This window comes from Camellia sinensis, chromosome 6, assembly GCF_055761805.1.
Source record: "Camellia sinensis isolate YWXY chromosome 6, ASM5576180v1, whole genome shotgun sequence".
NCBI lineage: Eukaryota > Viridiplantae > Streptophyta > Magnoliopsida > Ericales > Theaceae > Camellia > Camellia sinensis.
Genome location: NC_138966.1, coordinates 201,062,623 through 201,081,131, shown reverse-complemented (window position 1 = coordinate 201,081,131; position 18,509 = coordinate 201,062,623). Strand labels below are relative to the sequence as shown.

The window sequence follows — 18,509 nt, the reverse complement described above, 5'->3', positions numbered from 1 at the left end:
ATGATGCCTATATGTATTATGTTCCAGGTTATTGTTTGTTGATTTATCTCTCAATCTTTACTCCAGCCTACAAGATTATATTCAATTTCTTTTTCTATAAATGAACTGTGCACAATGACAATCTTATTCCTTTTCCTTTCTTCTTCTTCTTCTTCTTCTTCTTCTTCTTTCTTTTTTGTTGTGATAATTGAGAACCCATCTTAGACAGGGTCCTGTGAACCCACCCTAAGGAGGTGAACTCAGGTTCAAAGGCTACCCCCTAAGCCAGTGAACTGGCAAACAAGAGAGGATTCAAACCCTCATCAGTAACTTGGGGAGCATACTCACTTAGCAACTTGGATGGTCCCCTCAAGGTTTATTGACAATCCGATCTTACAGTAACATCACAGTATTATATTCAGTATTGTAGTATAAAATATTTGAACTAATATTGAGCACTCAATGAATTGGTGGACATTGATGTTTGACTATCTTAAAAGGTACTGCACCATGAAATTTGAAGCAAAACATATTCTCTTGCCAGTTGCATATTTGTTAGTCCCACTTATTTTCAGTAAGGGTGCTTTAAATATACATGATAATGGTTTCCTGGTTCCTTAGAGCATCCACAATTAATGTGTTAGTGTATTTGTTAGTGTCAGCTGTCAATTTTTACAATAGAGCTATATGTTAGTGTCAGCCATTAGTATTAACTGTTAACTTGTGTGTTATCTGTGGCTAGCAATATAGCCAGCCATTGTGGGACCCACTTGAATATAATAATATTTTTCAAACAATAACCCAGAATCAATATTATCGTTGCAACTAGGCATCTACCGATTCAAATTTTTTACCGTTGTACACAGTTTGTCTTCTTCAATGCAGCTGATGTTTGACATAATTACAATCGAACTAGAGGTTAGGTCCCTTTCATTTCTCAGTGCTTTTTAATGTGTTACCATTCACTTATGCCAAAGGCTTTTAATATATTTTTCACTTTGAAACTTGGAAACACTGGACAAGAAGGTGGCTGAAAGAACTCTGCGAGAGCACAAAGGCAACACTGTTGTTGCCATCCAATGCCTGCTTCACCAGAAAGGCTTTCAGTGTTCCACATTTCTGAACCTTTATACAGTCATGTTGGCGTAGCCGTTCACCTATCAAGTCCGACATGCTTTTTTCTTTTTTCTTTTTTTTTTTCAATTTTTTTTTCCAAGTAACAGGGCTGGTGAAAGTACAGTTTTTGTATTCCATTACAGAACTTTTCTGTTCTGCGGAGACCTAGAAATCAAGTTGGATTTGCTTCTTACTTCATGTTCACAGAAGGATTTGAATGAGAATACTATTGTTATGCTGACTAGCTGGTGCTCAGTGTGTTTTGAAATTAAATTTCAAATTTCATCAAATGTAAAAGCCTCGTACGTTTAGTGCCCCTCAAGTATGGCCCAAAAAAAATAATAATAACAATAATTTTGATATCGCCGTCCTCAATTAAAATACAACGCTTAGCTTAGCTTGGTTTGATATCAACCTTCTTATCTAAACTGGTAAAGGCTGACAAGATATAATAGTGACAAATCCAGTATCTTTGTACTTTCACAGACTGTATCATCCTCCACAAAATGCTTTGCCAAACAAATTGCTTGTTCATACTGGAATTTGAATGTTCAAATAACCTGGAACGCTCTCCATTCCCATCTAATCTGCCCTAAGTAATCGTTTGGCATGTGGGTTTGGCATGGGTTGGGGCCATTTTAGCCACAAAAGGACAAAATAGACTTTTTAGCTCTAAGCTAAAAGTTATCACATCCAAACCATAATCATTTCATTTTTTCTCTCACAAAAATCAAAAAAACAAAAAAAAACTCACATCCCAAACAAACCCTTCAGATAACAAATTTGCAAATAAATGCCTCAATGTAGACCAATACAATCTATCCAAAAAAATATAGACCAAAACAAAAACAATTGAAGACAATAACCTACTTGAGAAAATGATGAAAAAAATTTATAACACAAGGATGGGATCACTATTTTAAGTTGAATAGAAAATAATGTGGTGTTTTATGTACAAATCCCAACTCTATTCTCCTAAAGATCACAAAATGGCTTCAATGGCATGAATCGTTTAACATTAAACATTGCTGGCGACAGGATTTTATGGTGTCAATAAAGAATTTTTTTAAAAAAACACAGGACTGACCACAAGACCTCTCATTAGTCTTGACCGCTCTATTTCCTTTCATTTCTCTATGTTGCTATGGCGTGCTGGGAGGTTCTCTGGAATTAGTTGCTCCGATAACCCAAGCATTTTGTGGCAAACTGTGGCAATTATCAACTTATGCACAGCGAAGTTCAAACTTTTGACCAAAAATGTCGAACACCAGTATCCTATGATTCTTTTTGGCTATCTTTTGCAGCAGAACGGGCGGCCTGAAACTGAATGGCATACTGTTTCTGCAAATCCTTAAGCCTTTCCAGCAATTCTTGGAATGTTGGCCGACACTGTGGTTCACTGGTTTTTTTCATCAAATCAAAAGTTAGCAATAACTCTAATTCTTAGTCACTACTACAAATGTTTCTAGACCTGATATCTATGAAAGAGGACCAAAATTATACGTATATATAGTGAGTGCCAGTTCAATGAAGTCAAGTCTTTTAAGTGTGTAAGGGCTCCTTAACAATCCCCAACCTTCCAAAAGTGATAGGTATGTGTTTGTTCTTGGCATTCTCTTTCTTTATTATGCTACATAGAACTACTATTACTAATCTGAACACTGGATGCAGCTCATGTACCCACTGATGTCTATAACAACAATACTATCTTGGTCATGATGACTTCGACAGAACACGCTACATGTGTGAACCTACCTTAGAACTACAAAGACAATTAAAAGTATATATAAATATTTTTTAAAAAATGGTTAAGTAAGCCAAAAACAAAAGGGGTTCCTTGTTTTGCACCCTTTTTGTTTTCCACTTACCCAAAACAAATTTTTTTTTAAAAAAATATAAGAACTATGTCCTTGTTTTTATGATATATATGCACATATATATAAATCAAATGTGTAATAAGCATGTAGGGGGAAATAAAACAAACCTGTGCCAGCAGCTCTCAATTATAGAGGCCCATTGTGGATCTACGTCTTTGGGGATCTCTAATTGTTGGTTCATGAACCCGACAGCTCCAATCACCTGATCCCAAACAAAATGTTGTTGGACATCCAATCTGACAAAGCATGCAACCATTCCTTTTTTCTTTCTTTTTAAATGACATATAAGATGGATTCAAATGAAAGCACCTCACCCACCCTACCCTTTCAGCCATGTTAAGTCCTTCAATACCGATGTCAAGATAAATGTTTGAAAGGAGAACAATATACCTGCATCGAGTTGAGATTATCCCATGGGATCTTTTCAGTGGCCAGCTCCCATAATACCACTCCAAAGCTGTATACATCAGACCTACAAGATTTCCAGACAGAGAAATGTTTAAAATTCACATATTCGTGTGCATGTATGCGTGTGAGTAGAATTAAAAGAATTAGTTCCTTAAATTAGACATACTTCTCGTCTGAGGATTCATTACGAAGAACCTCTGGCGCCATCCATTGAGGCTACAAAAGAGGATTAAACAAACCAGGATTAACATTGCATTATGAATCAACTAAAAACTAGATTTACGCAGCATCACTAGATTTACGCAGCATCATATGACAAATTAGACTGAGATTAAACCAATGTAACTAAAGGATTCGTGAGTGCCAGTTGGCATACCGTTCCTTTCCCTGTTTTTGTAGTAAGATATGTTTCATGTTTGAGGCGTGACAGACCAAAATCACCAACCTATTGAGTTGAAATAACAAGAACATTTACTTTTGGTAAGAATATTAAAAAAGGATAAGGAAAAGAATCCAAAAGCAAGGCTGTCAAAAGAAACAAGACAAGAAATTGCAAAAATACAAACAGAAGTAAAAGCACACCTTCACAGTCCAGTTCTTATCAACTAGAAGGTTAGAAGACTTCAAATCACGATGAATAATAGGGGGGTTGTAATGATGAAGATAATTCATGCCTCGCGCCTGTAGAAGGGTTGATAGCAAAATGAGGAATTACAGATAATTACTAAAGAGAAGTTACCCAATCTACAAAAAAAACAAATTTATCATTTCTTACTAGGCCCCCAAAAATTTAAAAAAAAAAAACAAACAAACAAAAAGAGCTGACATTCACATGGAAAAAGTTTAAGCAACAATCAGAAAACAAAAGCTGAACTTGACAAGAATAGTGACAATTGTCAGTGAAATGATATTTTCCACATGCAAACTGGACCTAGTGACACTCACTACATCCAAAGCCATGTGAACACGTCGTCTCCAATCTAACCGGGTTGTATTCCTCTGTAGCAACCGAAACAAGCTTCCACTACAAAAAATAAACAAATAAAATAAATAAATAGATAATAAAATTACAACCTGCAAGACCAAAATGTACGAAGTTCTAAAAGGGTTCCAAACAATACAAAATCATTAACATATGGGGGGAAATAAAAACAAAATTGGATAATTATTTGATAAAAGGGCTCCACGCCCTATATGCTCCCCTTCATATCAGAGCCACCGGCTAACCACTAGCTTCCCATCTGCTCTTTCTTTCCCTCCAGCTCCTTCTTATAGTATTAGGCCCTCGCTACTATATTACTTCCTCGCATAGTCTTGGGATGAGAGTCGAGGTAAGCAAATCGAAGAGGCCCCAAAGACTGCTTTTGCAGCTAAAAGGACTTGTTGCAATCCAGTGAAATTGCACTTTTCCGGCATTACTGGAACAAAAGTTATACTATTTTCTTTCCCATAATGAATTCTAACAACCTCCCTCAAGAAGTTCTCAATAATACACAACAATTTTTAGTCAAATTGCTTGAATAATATGTTCTCAAAAGGGAAGTGGAGAATGAACCGTGGAAGGAACTCTGTAACAATACAAAGACGCTGAGGTGAAGTTACTGCACCCATAAAAAGTAGAACATTTGGATGTCTGAATCTTTTCATGAGAGATACCTTCATAAACAAAAACAAACTGTATGGTCAACATATATGTTACCACCGAATAATTATTAATGCTAGTAAAATCATTTTTCAACACAAATGATCTAATCAGCTACATAAAAATAAAAATAAAATAACAAAAAAAGGACTGGACATCCTATCCCTCCACATTTATGAAGGCTACTTTGTTTAGAGTCAAAATCAAATACTAACAAAATCTACATAAAACAGAGTTACATCTTCATTTCTTCCTTTAAACAGAATCAGTTATGTAAGAATTCTTAGAATTCCAGTACCATGCAGACAACAAGAATGGCCGCTGAGTCATGCTAATGTTTTGTGTACCACATCCTTCTGTGTTGTGTGTTCACTTCCTATTCACTATGTCTCATCATGGTAATTATACGGAGATTCAGTTTTAAATATTTCAATTTTAGCAACAAATTCTATCAACTTCAATTACATAAGACTTCTGAATTATGCATCAACTGGTTAAACACACCTCTTTTCTGAAGGAATATATCAAATCATCTGAATATTCTTGCTTGGAAAAAACCTTGACAGCAACATCCTGCAAAACATTGATGTAATTTTTTTCTTTGTACTTTTAATGAGCAAAAAAGGGACATGATTCAATCAAACATTATTTAAACATCCAACTCAAATTTAAGGTTCCATGATCCATCCTTTCTTAATTTGATTAGAGTGATGACTAAAGCCAAATATCACATCATGCCATTCATAACTCATAATATAGTTTGTACATTTTTTTTCTTCCCCCCCCCCCCCCCCCCCCCCCCTCTCTCAGGTCTGCAATGCAGCTTCAAATTGATATGATGAGCATTTGGGATAATTGTAGATGTAATTAGCCTAAACTTCCCTAAACAATATAATTAATAATATAAGAGCTGATGAACTTTTTCCATAGCCTGCAACATTAAAAATTAAAGTTAAACCAATTTGGTGTAACCCATTTGACCAGAATTCTTGCTCACTAGGAGGTCAAGGGTTCAAGTTTTTCCATAGGCAATGCTAAGAAAAAGTTAGGCATAGTCAATTATAGAATTAAGACTAAAAATGTACATATTCAGTTGTCAATTAAGTGCATTAGATATCTCATAATCACCTATCAATTAAATCTAAAAATTTATTAAAAATTTGTTAATTTTAAGTAAAAGATACTTGACAACTGAATGCCGAATGTGCGCAAAGGAAAGTAATCTCAATTATCAACTTTAACTAACAACCTTAAATTAAAATTTGCAATTTTAAAAGTACTTAAATATTTCAGTATAAACATTCAGTGTTAGAAACTTTCAATACTTAAATTTCAGTTTTATTTTATCGAAGGAACTTTGACATAATATATCTCCTCCCACTTAATAGACTAAAACTAAAGGATGTTTCTTACATGCATTATACTGGCAAAAAAAATCTTATCAACAGCAAGATCCATAGAGGAGCCAAAGAACATACCGATCCATACCACAGTGCATGATATACGGTTCCACAAGAACCTGCAAGAACATCAAAAGAAAAGAGTGGAGACATAACAATTAGAATTATACATAAGTCAGCAAAAGATCTCTCTCTCTCTCTCTCTCTCTCTCTCACTCTCTCTCTCACACACACACACACACTAAATAAATAAATAGGAAAAGAGAGTGGGATGGGGGAAAGAGAGAGTGATTTCCAAAAGTTGATAACATCAACCCTCAATAATCAATAATCAAAACCTGTTAAACGAAAAAATATTTACCTTGCCCAATTTGCTCCCCAATTGTCAAGTCCTCCCACAAGATTTCATAATCCAAGCTGTCAGTGTCCACATCCACTTTATTACGAGCACCACTGCTGGTACTTCCACAGCTACTTGCACTACCTGTACTGTTAACGTTCAATGAGGATGCCCATGACCCTGAAGCCTCATTATTGGTAGGCCGACTACTCTCACCCACTTGATTTTCTGGTTTCACACCAGAAACAGAACTCTTCTGATGATCCGAATCATTCTCATGATCATTGTTCGACCAAGGCCAGGCAAAACGAGTGGTCTTTGCCTCCATCCCTTCACGCTCATTCCCTTTCCACAGCCATGATATTCCTTTCTTACCCATCCATGCCTCTGCTTTTGATGTAATGATTTTGTGGATTCCAGATTTTCCTTCACTCTCATCACCAGAATCTCTTGAGGGTTTTCCTTGGGAGTTCACGTCATGCGCACCCTGAGAAAATACTCCAAATGAAGATGGCGGTATATCTCCTCTTGGCGTGCTAGCTCCACTAGAAGTAGCATCATCCCTATGATCAGAAAAGGCTGCATCTAAAAAACCATGATCAGACTGATGACTATCTCCACTGCCACCTTCATGAACCACGCTGTTCTCTCCAGTCCTTATTTTTGACTTAACCTTGTTGCTCACTTTGGAAGCCTGTTTTGATGTTTCTACCAATCAATATAAGTTACACTAATAGTCTAATATTTACCACAGAAACATAAAAATTGTGAAACTAACCAAATTTGATATTTTAGACTTAATTGCAACTTGGAGAGGTTGCTGAGGATCAAGACCAAGTTTGACTGAAGCAATGCTTCTAGGCTGGCTAAAGATAGCATCTGCCTCCGAGTGCTTCGTAAACGACAATGCAGTTCTCATGTCTTCAAATGGACGCGAATCACTCGATACACAGATACCCCCAACCAAAATGCCGTCATCATCATAAAAGGGGGTGTTGGTTGCTATGATTAGAAATCTATCCCCTCTCTTGTTCCTAACAGGAAATTGACCGGTCCAGCTCTCCCCCGTCACTACCCTGTGCACTATATTATTCGCTATATCGTGGTCTCGGTTATCAGCTAGGAGCCCAACTGCGTCCTGACCAAGAGCCTCCGCCGAAGAATAACCATAAAGGAGTTCTGCAGTTCTATTCCTGCACAATTGAATATGCACCAAATAGATAACAGGTATTTCATTCCTACTCAACAAGATAAAAACATGACCGGACCATGACACATCTTTTGATCATGGTACGTGTGTTAAAGTATGGGTTAAACTAAATGTGTAGAGCCCAGACCCAATTGTAAGAGTAATGCTATAGACCCACACTTTTAAACGCACAAATCCACCTACAATAACGTGGCAAGGGAGTTGAGCCCTATATCATTGAATGTATAACAAATCAAAAGTTGGCACACTGCATCATTGTGAGTACTTTTGTGGGAGTTTTTTTTTTTTTTTTTTGTAGGTATTAAACATTTTCCCAATTGTAATTACATTTATTTATGAGGGGCAAATATGGAATTGAAGCTCTAAAAATATGTGGTTAAGGTTTCTACACTAAAATCTAGCCTCTATCTCATACGTTTTCCATCCCTATGTGAGGCAAGAAGAAGAGTAGTGTTTTGGAGACGGGAGACGACAACCACTAAGGTGTCTAACACTTGGATTATCTCCATCACGCGTCAAGTAGACATCTATTATTATTGTTTTCTTTTCTTGATCTGGCTTGAGATTTTAGCCATGGATTTCTATTAAAATCCTACATCAACTTCATGATTTCAAGTTTCTATGGTCCAATATATAGCTGTGTCAATTTCAAGAATTAGAAGCTGTAATCAATCTCAACCCATAGAAACACTGCCAAACTACAATTCTATAGCTTTGAAATTACAAAACTGCTCATAAACCATACACAACAAATCAAAGAAAAAGAGAGATAACTAGAAGAAGAAAAAAAAAAAAAAAAAAAAAAGAAGAAGAAGAATTGACCCCCGTGAATTGAATGCGAAAATTAGCACCAAAATTTGCCAAAATTAGGAATGTAAATGCAATTCAATTGACTCACCAGTAAATTATGCGAATGTCGAGATCAAATATATGAACTGCCTGACCCATCGACTGCAATATATTCAAATACTGCCTATCAGTAAGCTTGACAGCCGGCGGACCACCGGCGGCTGGGTTTGAACTCCGGCTCTCCCTCTGCAGCGGCGAGGAATGCCGAAACGACGCCGAACCCTTCTTCCAAACTGCCGCCGAACCATTGAACCCTCTCGGCCGCTGCGGCGACACCGAGTGAGACCTCTGGTTCGATTTGCGATCGTCAGAGATCATGAGCTTCGACATCTTGTGCTTGAGGTCGGCGTGACCGGCTTCGAGGTCTTGGATCTTCTTCAGAAGCTCTTCAGCTTGTGGTGGTGACTCCATTGATGGTTCAAATCAAGCTCGCTCACTCACTCAAATACAAGTTTTGAATAACGAAGTATGGGTCGAAGAAGAAGATAATAACAATAATAAAAAGTCATGGATCCATAACTGTGATTCACTTTCTCTGTCTCAGCTTTCTATTTTCTTTTCTTTTCTTTTCTTTTCTTTTCCTTTCCTTTCGGGTTTGTGTGAGTGTGATTCTCTCTCTCTTTCTCCGAGTCTCGTCTTCTATGGGCGGTTTGAGAAGGCGGCTTGAGAAGTTTTGGTTGCTTCTCTCTCATCTCTTTCTTTCTCTGTGCTGCGATTCTCTCTCATCATAATCTGAATCTAACAATTTCGACAGGTTGTCGTTTTATAGGTGTGTGGACCAGTATTTAGGCCCATGAGCTTCGTACTCGCGCGTATCCACCACGTTCCTTAATAGCCAATTCCGTGCGTGTCTACACGATAATGCGTTTTCCTAACCAAAAATGAGATGATATGAAAAATTTTATTCACTCATTGGTCATCACTTCCCCTCCGATTGATATACTGAATTTGAATGTATTGTTACTGATGTCGTTTTGATTTAATAGGTAGATTTTATTGAGTATTTTATATTTATAATAAATTAAGTTAATTGAATATTGATTTTTTTTTCATTGAAATATATTTTTGTAAATAATTTATTTTTAAAATTATACTTATTATTGATAAAAAATATATTATAATTAAGGAGTTATTGATATTTGATCAACATAATTTTTTATAAGCATAAAGTATTTGATAAATTCTATATATTAAACGATTCAAATTATCATAATAAGATTCGTGGTAGACCTCACATACTCAATATTACATTTTAATTCACATAAAATTAGAAATTAAAAATTGGAGTTTAGAGTAATGCATCTACAAATCAATAAATTTCACAAGAGTGAACTTGTCAGATTTGAAAGAATTTGAAAAGGAAAGATGTCTCGTAGCTCAAATTTTGTGGCTCAAAAGTGGCTCAAATGGCCAAAACGACGTCGTTTTGACCATTTTTATGTTGTTCTGTACTCAAAACGACGTCGTTTTGGTCATTTGAGCCACAAAATTTGAGCTACGTAGCATTGTCGTTTGAAAAGGTTATGGGAATATCATGAATTTCGTTTACAAATCAAACATCACTTCTCATATATGGTCTTGCGATTTTGTAAAAAATTATGCTTTGATAAATAATTGTTCAAGTTTATAACGAGCAAATGCATCCTTTTTCTCAAAGTCTTAAATCACTTTTTGTGTTTTGTTTTTTAACCTAAATTTTTTGAAAAGTAAGAATTAATTCGATTCATAAATCACCTCCCGATCAAATTAAACTATATCGTAAATATGAAAAGAGTTATCCTTTTATTTTCACTCGCATTCTCATCATTCCATTTTCTGTAATCATTTCATGGATTACACATAAAAATATAGAACTAATAGTATAAGAGGAGTGCTTGCATAACGGGAGCTTCTATTTACACACACTATATCCTCTTTTCTCACACACTTAGGCCAAGTTTGGGTACTTTCAAAAAAGCCAAAAAGTCAAAAAATTACTCAAAAAATTAAAAAGTTAACACTATTCACCAAAAGTCAACAATTACGGCTGCACAACTCCCAATTCAAATTTTTCCCTACAAATCAATTTTTACAATTTTTTATTACACATTTTTCAATAAAAAGTCAAAAAGTTAACCCAAACATCCATATTTTCAACCTCAATTTTTTAGTCCAAAAAGACAAAAAGTGCACTTTTTTAGTCTTCCCAAACTTGGCCTTAATGAGAGGGTGTGTTAGAGAGTTGTGTGTGGAAAATGTGTCTAGAGAGAGGTATGTGTGTGTAAATAGATGCTCCCTTGCATAACTAACTCAATTATCATTTTGCCCATTATATTTTTCATTTTTTATTTTTAGATTTGGATTTTTTTTGGTTTTTTGGGTGGGCTTTCTCTATTGTCGGATAAAAACCAAGAGATAAATTAGCCTTTTTTTCAAAGGGAAATAGGGTGAACTTCACACATTGGATGAGTTGTTTCCCAATTGCCAATATGTGGATTGGACTGACTTAGATTTCACCTAATTATCAAATTTATAATTTTGTCCACCACTGTTCTTTTTGCATATTTTAATTACATAAGACACCCTGTACATCTCATTGGATAACAGGGGTATTATTTAAAGGTAGTGGGCTTTTAAACTAGTTCTTTTAAAATAAAAATAATGCTCTATATAAATAAACAAAATTTATAAACTTTAATTTAAATACTGTTTGGCATATTATTAGAGAATAATGCAATACAAACAAATAAAATTTATAAATTCTTTTCCTTTTTTTTGATTTGATATAAATTTAACTTAAGATTGAGATTGATCCTATCGTGTTATTTTAATATTACTATATATCATGTCTGTGAAACATTTCCCATATATTAAATAGTTTTTCTTTAAACTACTAAGGCTATATTTGGCATGTGGTTTTAGAATTATTTTAGTCGCAAAAAAATAAAATAAAATAGACTAAAAAATTAGAGTGTTATTATTAGCACTCTATAAATTATTTTGAGAAATTCTATTTCCACACACATTTAATTAGTTCAAGGCACTTCTTTTCTCAATAAACATACCTATTAAGGGGTGGTTTGGGATGATCTAAATAAATTTACTTTTTGACTTTTTATGAAATATGGATTGGGTATGAGTGTGATTTGAAGTGATGTGATAGAGAGGTGATGTGATGTGATTTAAATAAGATGATGAGACTTAAATAAGATAGTGACTTTTTAGTTTTTTGACTTTTTTAGGTTATGACAAACAATGCCTAATTTGATTATCAATTAATTTTCTCAATCCACACACTTAAAGTTACAATTACACCCTTCACTTATAACCATTGTACACACACCACTAACCCTTTTTCCACACACTTTTGATTGACCCTACTTCCACATTAACCCACCCATGCCCTTGAAAAAGACTTTGGTCTGAAGTGAAATTTCTTTCATTGAAGACTTACATAGAAGACCTCCATTGAAAACCATAATAAATCTTCCAAAATCATGTTGAAGGTAAGACCGTATACGTTAATTTGTTCTTGAGTGTGTTGGTAAGGTTTTAATGCGTAACTAATCAATTTCCACCGCTCCACATGATGGCACAGATGGTTATTCCCCGTATTGTTCACTGGTCAGAGAAGTACAACAAAACGATCGGAGAATTGTCTTCCAAGGGTTATACTTGCAGTTACTTTCCTCAAGATTCTATAGATGAGATAGCCAAAGCATATAAGCAGGTTGAAATGGAGAAAGGTTCAGCTTATGCACCATGTGCTGTCGAAAAAGAAACAGAGATGGAATAGCAGGCAAGTGAACCGTGTTTGGTTTGGTTAGCAAAGTGATAACAATGAAAAATTTATGGTTTAATTTTTTTAAATTGGTGTATATTGAGATTTTTTTTGTTCTTAAAAGATATGTATAGAGAATTTTTTTATAGTATATTATGGGTGTTGCTGAATGTTTATTATGGTCATTTTCATTTAATTGTCATGAAATTAATATTTCATTAAGTGTGTGCCTTGAGCTAATTAAGTATATGGAAATAGAATTTTTGAATTATTTTGAACTTCCTAATTTTTAAATTTTTTTTGTTACAATAATAACCTCAAATAAAATTACTATAACGGACATCATTAATTTTGGAACACTGCATCTCGCAATTAAACTTACACACCCACTACATTATGAATTAAGGTTTATAAGAGCACCCATTTCCATCACCACCCATCCATCTTTCCCAAATCCCACCATCAAAACCTACCCACACTCAAAATATTAAAAATCCTTTGGCGGTAATATTCTGGTAGTAACGGTGGCAGTCATTTAACTACTTAAACTTCTCCGACAATGACAATAAGTGAAATTTTTCTGGTAACCACAACTCTATAAGACGAAAGGAGTATAACAATAAAAGCTTAAAGGATGTTCATAGCTTTGATATTGATTGACCTTGTAAGGGTAAGTTTCTTTAAAAAAATGGCAAAAATAATAAAATATGTTCGTCATTTTTTCGAGACTAAACTCCTGAACATATAACTGAATTTAGGAACGTAGGCCCGAACATTATTTATTTGTTCGGGAAGGCATTCATAAACAAATGTAATGTTTGGGATGCAGGTCCAAACATGAAAATTTCTTAACATATTGAACAGTCAAAATTATTAACGCTTGCAAAAGTTTTCATTTTTTCAAGTTCGAGAATACAGGCCCAAACATTATTTATTTGTTCGGGAAAGCATTCCTGAACAAATAAATAATGTTCGGAAATGTAGGTCCGAACATGGAAATTTCTTAACACCTTAGGCTTCGTTTGGGAAGTGGGTTAGCTTTTTGGCTTTTTGGATTTTTTGGCTATTTTAGCCTGGGACTAAAAAACCTGGTTTAGGAAGGGCTTTTGGCTTTTTTGATTTTTTTGTGAGAGAATGAATGTAATAATTATGGGTTGGATGTGATGTTTTGTCTTATTGTGCTAAAAAACCTATTTTGTTTTTTGTGGCTAAAATAGCCAAAAAAAAACCTCAAGATTAGCTTCCCAAACGGAGCTTAAATGGTCAAAATTTTTAACGCTTATAAAATTTTTCATTTTTTCAAATTTGGGAATACAGGCCGAACGTGGAAATTTTTTAACACATTGAATGGTCAAAATTTTTAACACTTACAAAAATTATCGGAAGTAACCCAAATCCATTATCAGGTTGAAAAGTTATTCCTTCATAGCGTAACTTTGATAATATTGCTGCGTAGTTCTCTGCTGAACTCACAATTTTATATTATCTACCAACAAAACCAATCAAACCAATTAGTATAATTTTTTTCTTACAAGAGAAGAAATTATTACAAGAAAATTAAGAAATTATGTATATGTATATATATGTAGAGAGAGAGAGAGAGCATAACAACTGTGACAATGATGAATGAGATAGCAGAAACAGTAATCACATTGGCTCTTCTTCTTCTTCTTTGTGGGTTTTGTTAGAGTTTTTGGAAAGAGGGGTTTTTTTGGCGTGTGGGGGTGTGGAGAGTGTGCAATCAATGGATAAAATGTTTTCACAAGAATAATTTTAGTATTATTTGGAGGGGGAAAGAAATTTTGAGAGTTTCAAAATTTATAAGTGGCATCTCAAAGAAATAAGGAATCCAAAATAATTCATGGGGTGCTCATAGCACCACTCAAAAATTAATAAGACGAAATGTCACATCCAAACTATAATCATTTTATTTTTTTTCTCACAAAAATTAAAAAAATTAAAAAAAATTCATCTCAAATAAGGCTTTTTAGCCGAAATTAAAAAATTAAAAAGTTAATCCACTTTTCAAACGAAGGCTAATCCATGTGGCAAACTAAGTCAAAACTTACAAACTTTTACAAACTAAAATTGATCCTATTGTTTTATTTTAATGAATCCTAGTTGAAATACCAAATTTTATTATTATATGTCTGTCATAACTATGAATAAATAAATAATTATGAATTTATAGAGCATTTCTACATATTATTTTTTAAAAAACAAAATACAAATTGATGTAATCAAGTTGCCACACTGGTTTCAACACAAAAGCATAGCATTTTCCTTTTCTAAAAGAAAAGATGACTGTATGTGAAGTACATGCATAAATGTAAGTTATAAGTTTGATTAAGCGTTCCCTCCGTTTGAAATGGGAGTTCACCTTTTAGTTTTTTAATTATTTTAATTTAGGGTTAAAAATGTTTTCATTGGAATGATTTTTTGATTTTTTAATTTTTTTAATTTTTATGAGAGAAAAAATAAAATAATTATGGGTTGAATGTGATATTTTTGGATAAATTACAAACACACCCCTTGAGGTTTATTTAAATTATAAATTACCTCTTGTGGTTCTAGAAATTACATTATATCTCCTAAAATTTTTAATTTTATAACAAATAGGTCCTTTTGTTAATAAATCATCAAATTAATTAATAGTTTTTAATAATATTAAAATTTTATTTCAATTAATAATTCAGATAATTATATTATTGTACAGGTGAATAGTTAGAAATTTTAATTTTTCAATTAATTCTATTAAATAAGAAATTTTGACAAGAAGGTATTTGTGACAATTTATATTTTAAGCAAACCTCAGGGAGTGTATTTGTATTTTACCCAATCTTATTGACTTTTTTATTTTGTCTTTTTGTACCTAAAATAGTCTCAAACCAAAATACCAAACATAACATTTGTTTGGAATGTGCGTTGACTTTTTAACTTTTTAATTTTTTGACTATTTTAGTCTAGGGCTAAAAAGCCTTATTTGGGATGGGTTTTTATAGCTTTTTAATTTTTATGAAAATAAAATAAAATACTTATAATTTTGATGTGGTATTTTATCTTATTAACCATTTAACTTATTTTGTTATTTTGTGATTAAAATAACAAAAAAACAATTCATACCAAACATAGTCTAAGGCTGTCTAATCATTAAAGATTTGGGTTTACTTTTGGCTAATTCAAATCTATTCTTATAAGGATAATGTTTCGTAGCTCGAAACTATCTCCCCCGAATCCCTCTAATGCCCAAAACGACGTTGTTTTGGGCATTTTGCTTTTTTTTTTTTTTTTCCTTCTTCTTTTTCCATTTCAGGTCTGAAACGCAGAGGAAGAGGGAGAGGGAGAGAGAGAGAAGAGAGGGGAAGAGGAGAAGTCGCAGCTCCTCGTAGTCCGGCCGCAGCTCCTTGCAGCAGCAGTAGCTCGCCTCCGGTTGCTCGTCGCAGCAGCAGCAGCTCGCCTCCGGCCCCCTCCAGTTATGGCCCCCTCCAGTCCGGCCCCCTCCAGTCCTCCTCCTCCCTTCTCTTCTCCTTCTCTGCTTCTGAAAACAAAACAAAAAAATATTAGAAGGATTCGAGGGAGGCTTTCGAGCTCCCTAGCATCACCCTTCTTATAATACCATCATGTATGGAGAAGCATACTTCAACGTCCACCCTTCACCTGCAAGAATTCTATGTTCAACTTATCATTTTGGTTGACCATAGAAGTAAATTTTTTTATTATTAAAAAATAGCAAAAAATAATTTATAAATATCAAGAAAATTATAATAAACTAGACAATTAACAGTGAAAAGAAATCCCAACAACACACACGCTCAGGTCCAACACCAACATTAATACAAAAAACAAACTCAAAGATTAATCTACTAACCTCTCAATTAACAATGTGTAAAAATGACAAACTAAATTAATCAACTTAATTGTGCAACTTTAAAATTAAAAATTTTGGTAGCATTTGGTTAATTTTGGAATCATAATTTCAATAAATAAAAAATATTCAAAATTCATAACCAAACGTTCAATTCAAAACTCTTTCCAAAACAAATAACTAAATTCTTTTCAAAATTTTATTTTTAAAAAATTCAAAAAATATTTTTTTTATTTTGTTCTTTAAAATTATTATTTATTTTTATTTTTGAAGAAAAATATTTTTTATTATTTTTTATTTTTTCAAAAAAAAACGTTTTGTTATTTTTTTAATTATTACCCAAATAATTTATTATGGTTTAAATATATATAGACGATCTAAATTTTTTTAAAATTTTTAAAATATTAAATATTTTAATAAGAAAATATTTAAAATAAAATCCAAAAAATTTTAAAAATAAAAAAATAAAACATATATTTATAATATGGAAAAAATAAAAAATATATTTAAAATAAAAAATAAAACTTTTAAAATAAAAATTATATATTTAAAATAAAAAAATTAAAATTTTAAATCTTTAAAAATAATTAAAATATTTAAAAAAATACAACACACAAATATGGAAAATACAACATATATTAAAAAAATAAAAAAAATATTTGCAATAAAAAAATATTTATCCTAAAAAAATAAAATAATTTTTTTAAAAATATTTTTTAAAAAAATAAACCCAAACCAATTTTAAAATACAGCTCAAAATTCAAAACTCTTTTCAAAACTCATAATAAAACAAGTTTTCTCTTTTCAAAAATTTATCTTTCAAAACACAACTTCACACTTAAATTATAATTTTAAAATTAAACCAGTTTTTTTTTTTTTAAATGTCTGTCCTTGTTTCTTCTTCCAAGTCCCCATGTTTCATCTCTTCTAATTTTGCACTAGTGATTAAGAGTTCTAATAGGAGAGCTCTAATCAGAGCTCTACTGATGTGGCAACTCAAATTTTTTTTTTTTGAGTCCCTGATATTAAGATTTTATAGCATAAAGGACATTAAATATTTTCATAATATCTAAGGTCCCTCACATATAGATCCAGAGAAATTTTAATCCTCGGAGAAATTCTCTCCAAATTTCTTTGGACTTCTCTCCAAATTTCTCTGCACTTTTCACTCTCCAGAGAAATTCTCTCCAAATTTCTCTGGACTTCTCTCCAAATTTCTCTGCACTTTTCACTCTCCAGAGAAATTCTCTCCAAATTTCTCTGGACTTCTCTCCAAATTTATCTGGACTTCCCACTCTCCAGAAAAGTTCTCTCTAAATTTCTCTAGACTTCCCTCCAAATTTCTCTGGATTTCTCACACTCCAGAGAAATTTTCTCCAAATTTCTCTGGATTTTCCACTATCTAGAAAAATTCTTTGGTTTGCATGTCTATAACTTTAAACCTCCGTTTGAAAAGTGGGTTGACTTTTTGACTATTTTAGCCTGGGGCTAAAAAGCCTGGTTTGGGAAGAGCTTTTAGCTTTTTTGATTTTTTTGTGAGAGAAAGAATGTAATAATCATAGGTTGGATGTAATGTTTTGTCTTATTGGGCTAAAATAGCCTATTTTTGTCTTATATGGCTATTTTAGCCCAAATCTTGCTTCCCAAACAGAAGCTTAATTTCTCTGATTAGGTTTATTAAGGTGTGGGAAGAGTTGTAAGCTCTAATGGGCGAATTACTTGACGCCAGACATTAAACGAGGACACTTCAGCGAAGAAGAGGAGAAACCATCATAAAGTTGCCTGAAATGTTGGAAAACAGGTATGTGATTGATTTTAGTGTATTAGAATATTTACGGGGCATTTTAAGGTATAATCTAATGATTAAAAGTGTGATAAGATACTAAGATAAAAAAATTTGGAAATAGAGAGTTCAATGCACTTATAAAGAACAGATTTTTAATACTGTGAATAACAATATTTAATATATTAATTCAACTAATTCAAATATTTATATAATCTTGTTGGACAATCTTCACTGTATTCGAAGAATTAAAGAAATGAGAGAAAGTGTTTGATTACAA

The 18,509-nt window shown here is 33.0% G+C and overlaps 1 protein-coding gene across 1 annotated transcript; it reads right to left on the bottom strand.

Annotated features, from left to right (window-relative positions):
* Positions 1-1,965: 1,965 nt before the first annotated feature.
* LOC114264466 (uncharacterized) lies at positions 1,966-9,728 on the bottom strand. The gene is made up of 13 exons (XM_082872960.1): positions 8,871-9,728; positions 7,541-7,955; positions 6,784-7,456; positions 6,501-6,541; positions 5,527-5,595; positions 4,936-5,036; positions 4,326-4,404; positions 3,963-4,061; positions 3,757-3,825; positions 3,547-3,596; positions 3,363-3,444; positions 3,080-3,174; positions 1,966-2,494 (listed from the first exon to the last, which is right to left on the bottom strand). Exons 1-13 carry the CDS (start codon positions 9,230-9,232, stop codon positions 2,371-2,373), a joined length of 2,259 nt encoding a protein of 752 aa, XP_082729086.1. The 5' UTR covers positions 9,233-9,728; the 3' UTR covers positions 1,966-2,370.
* Positions 9,729-18,509: the final 8,781 nt, after the last annotated feature.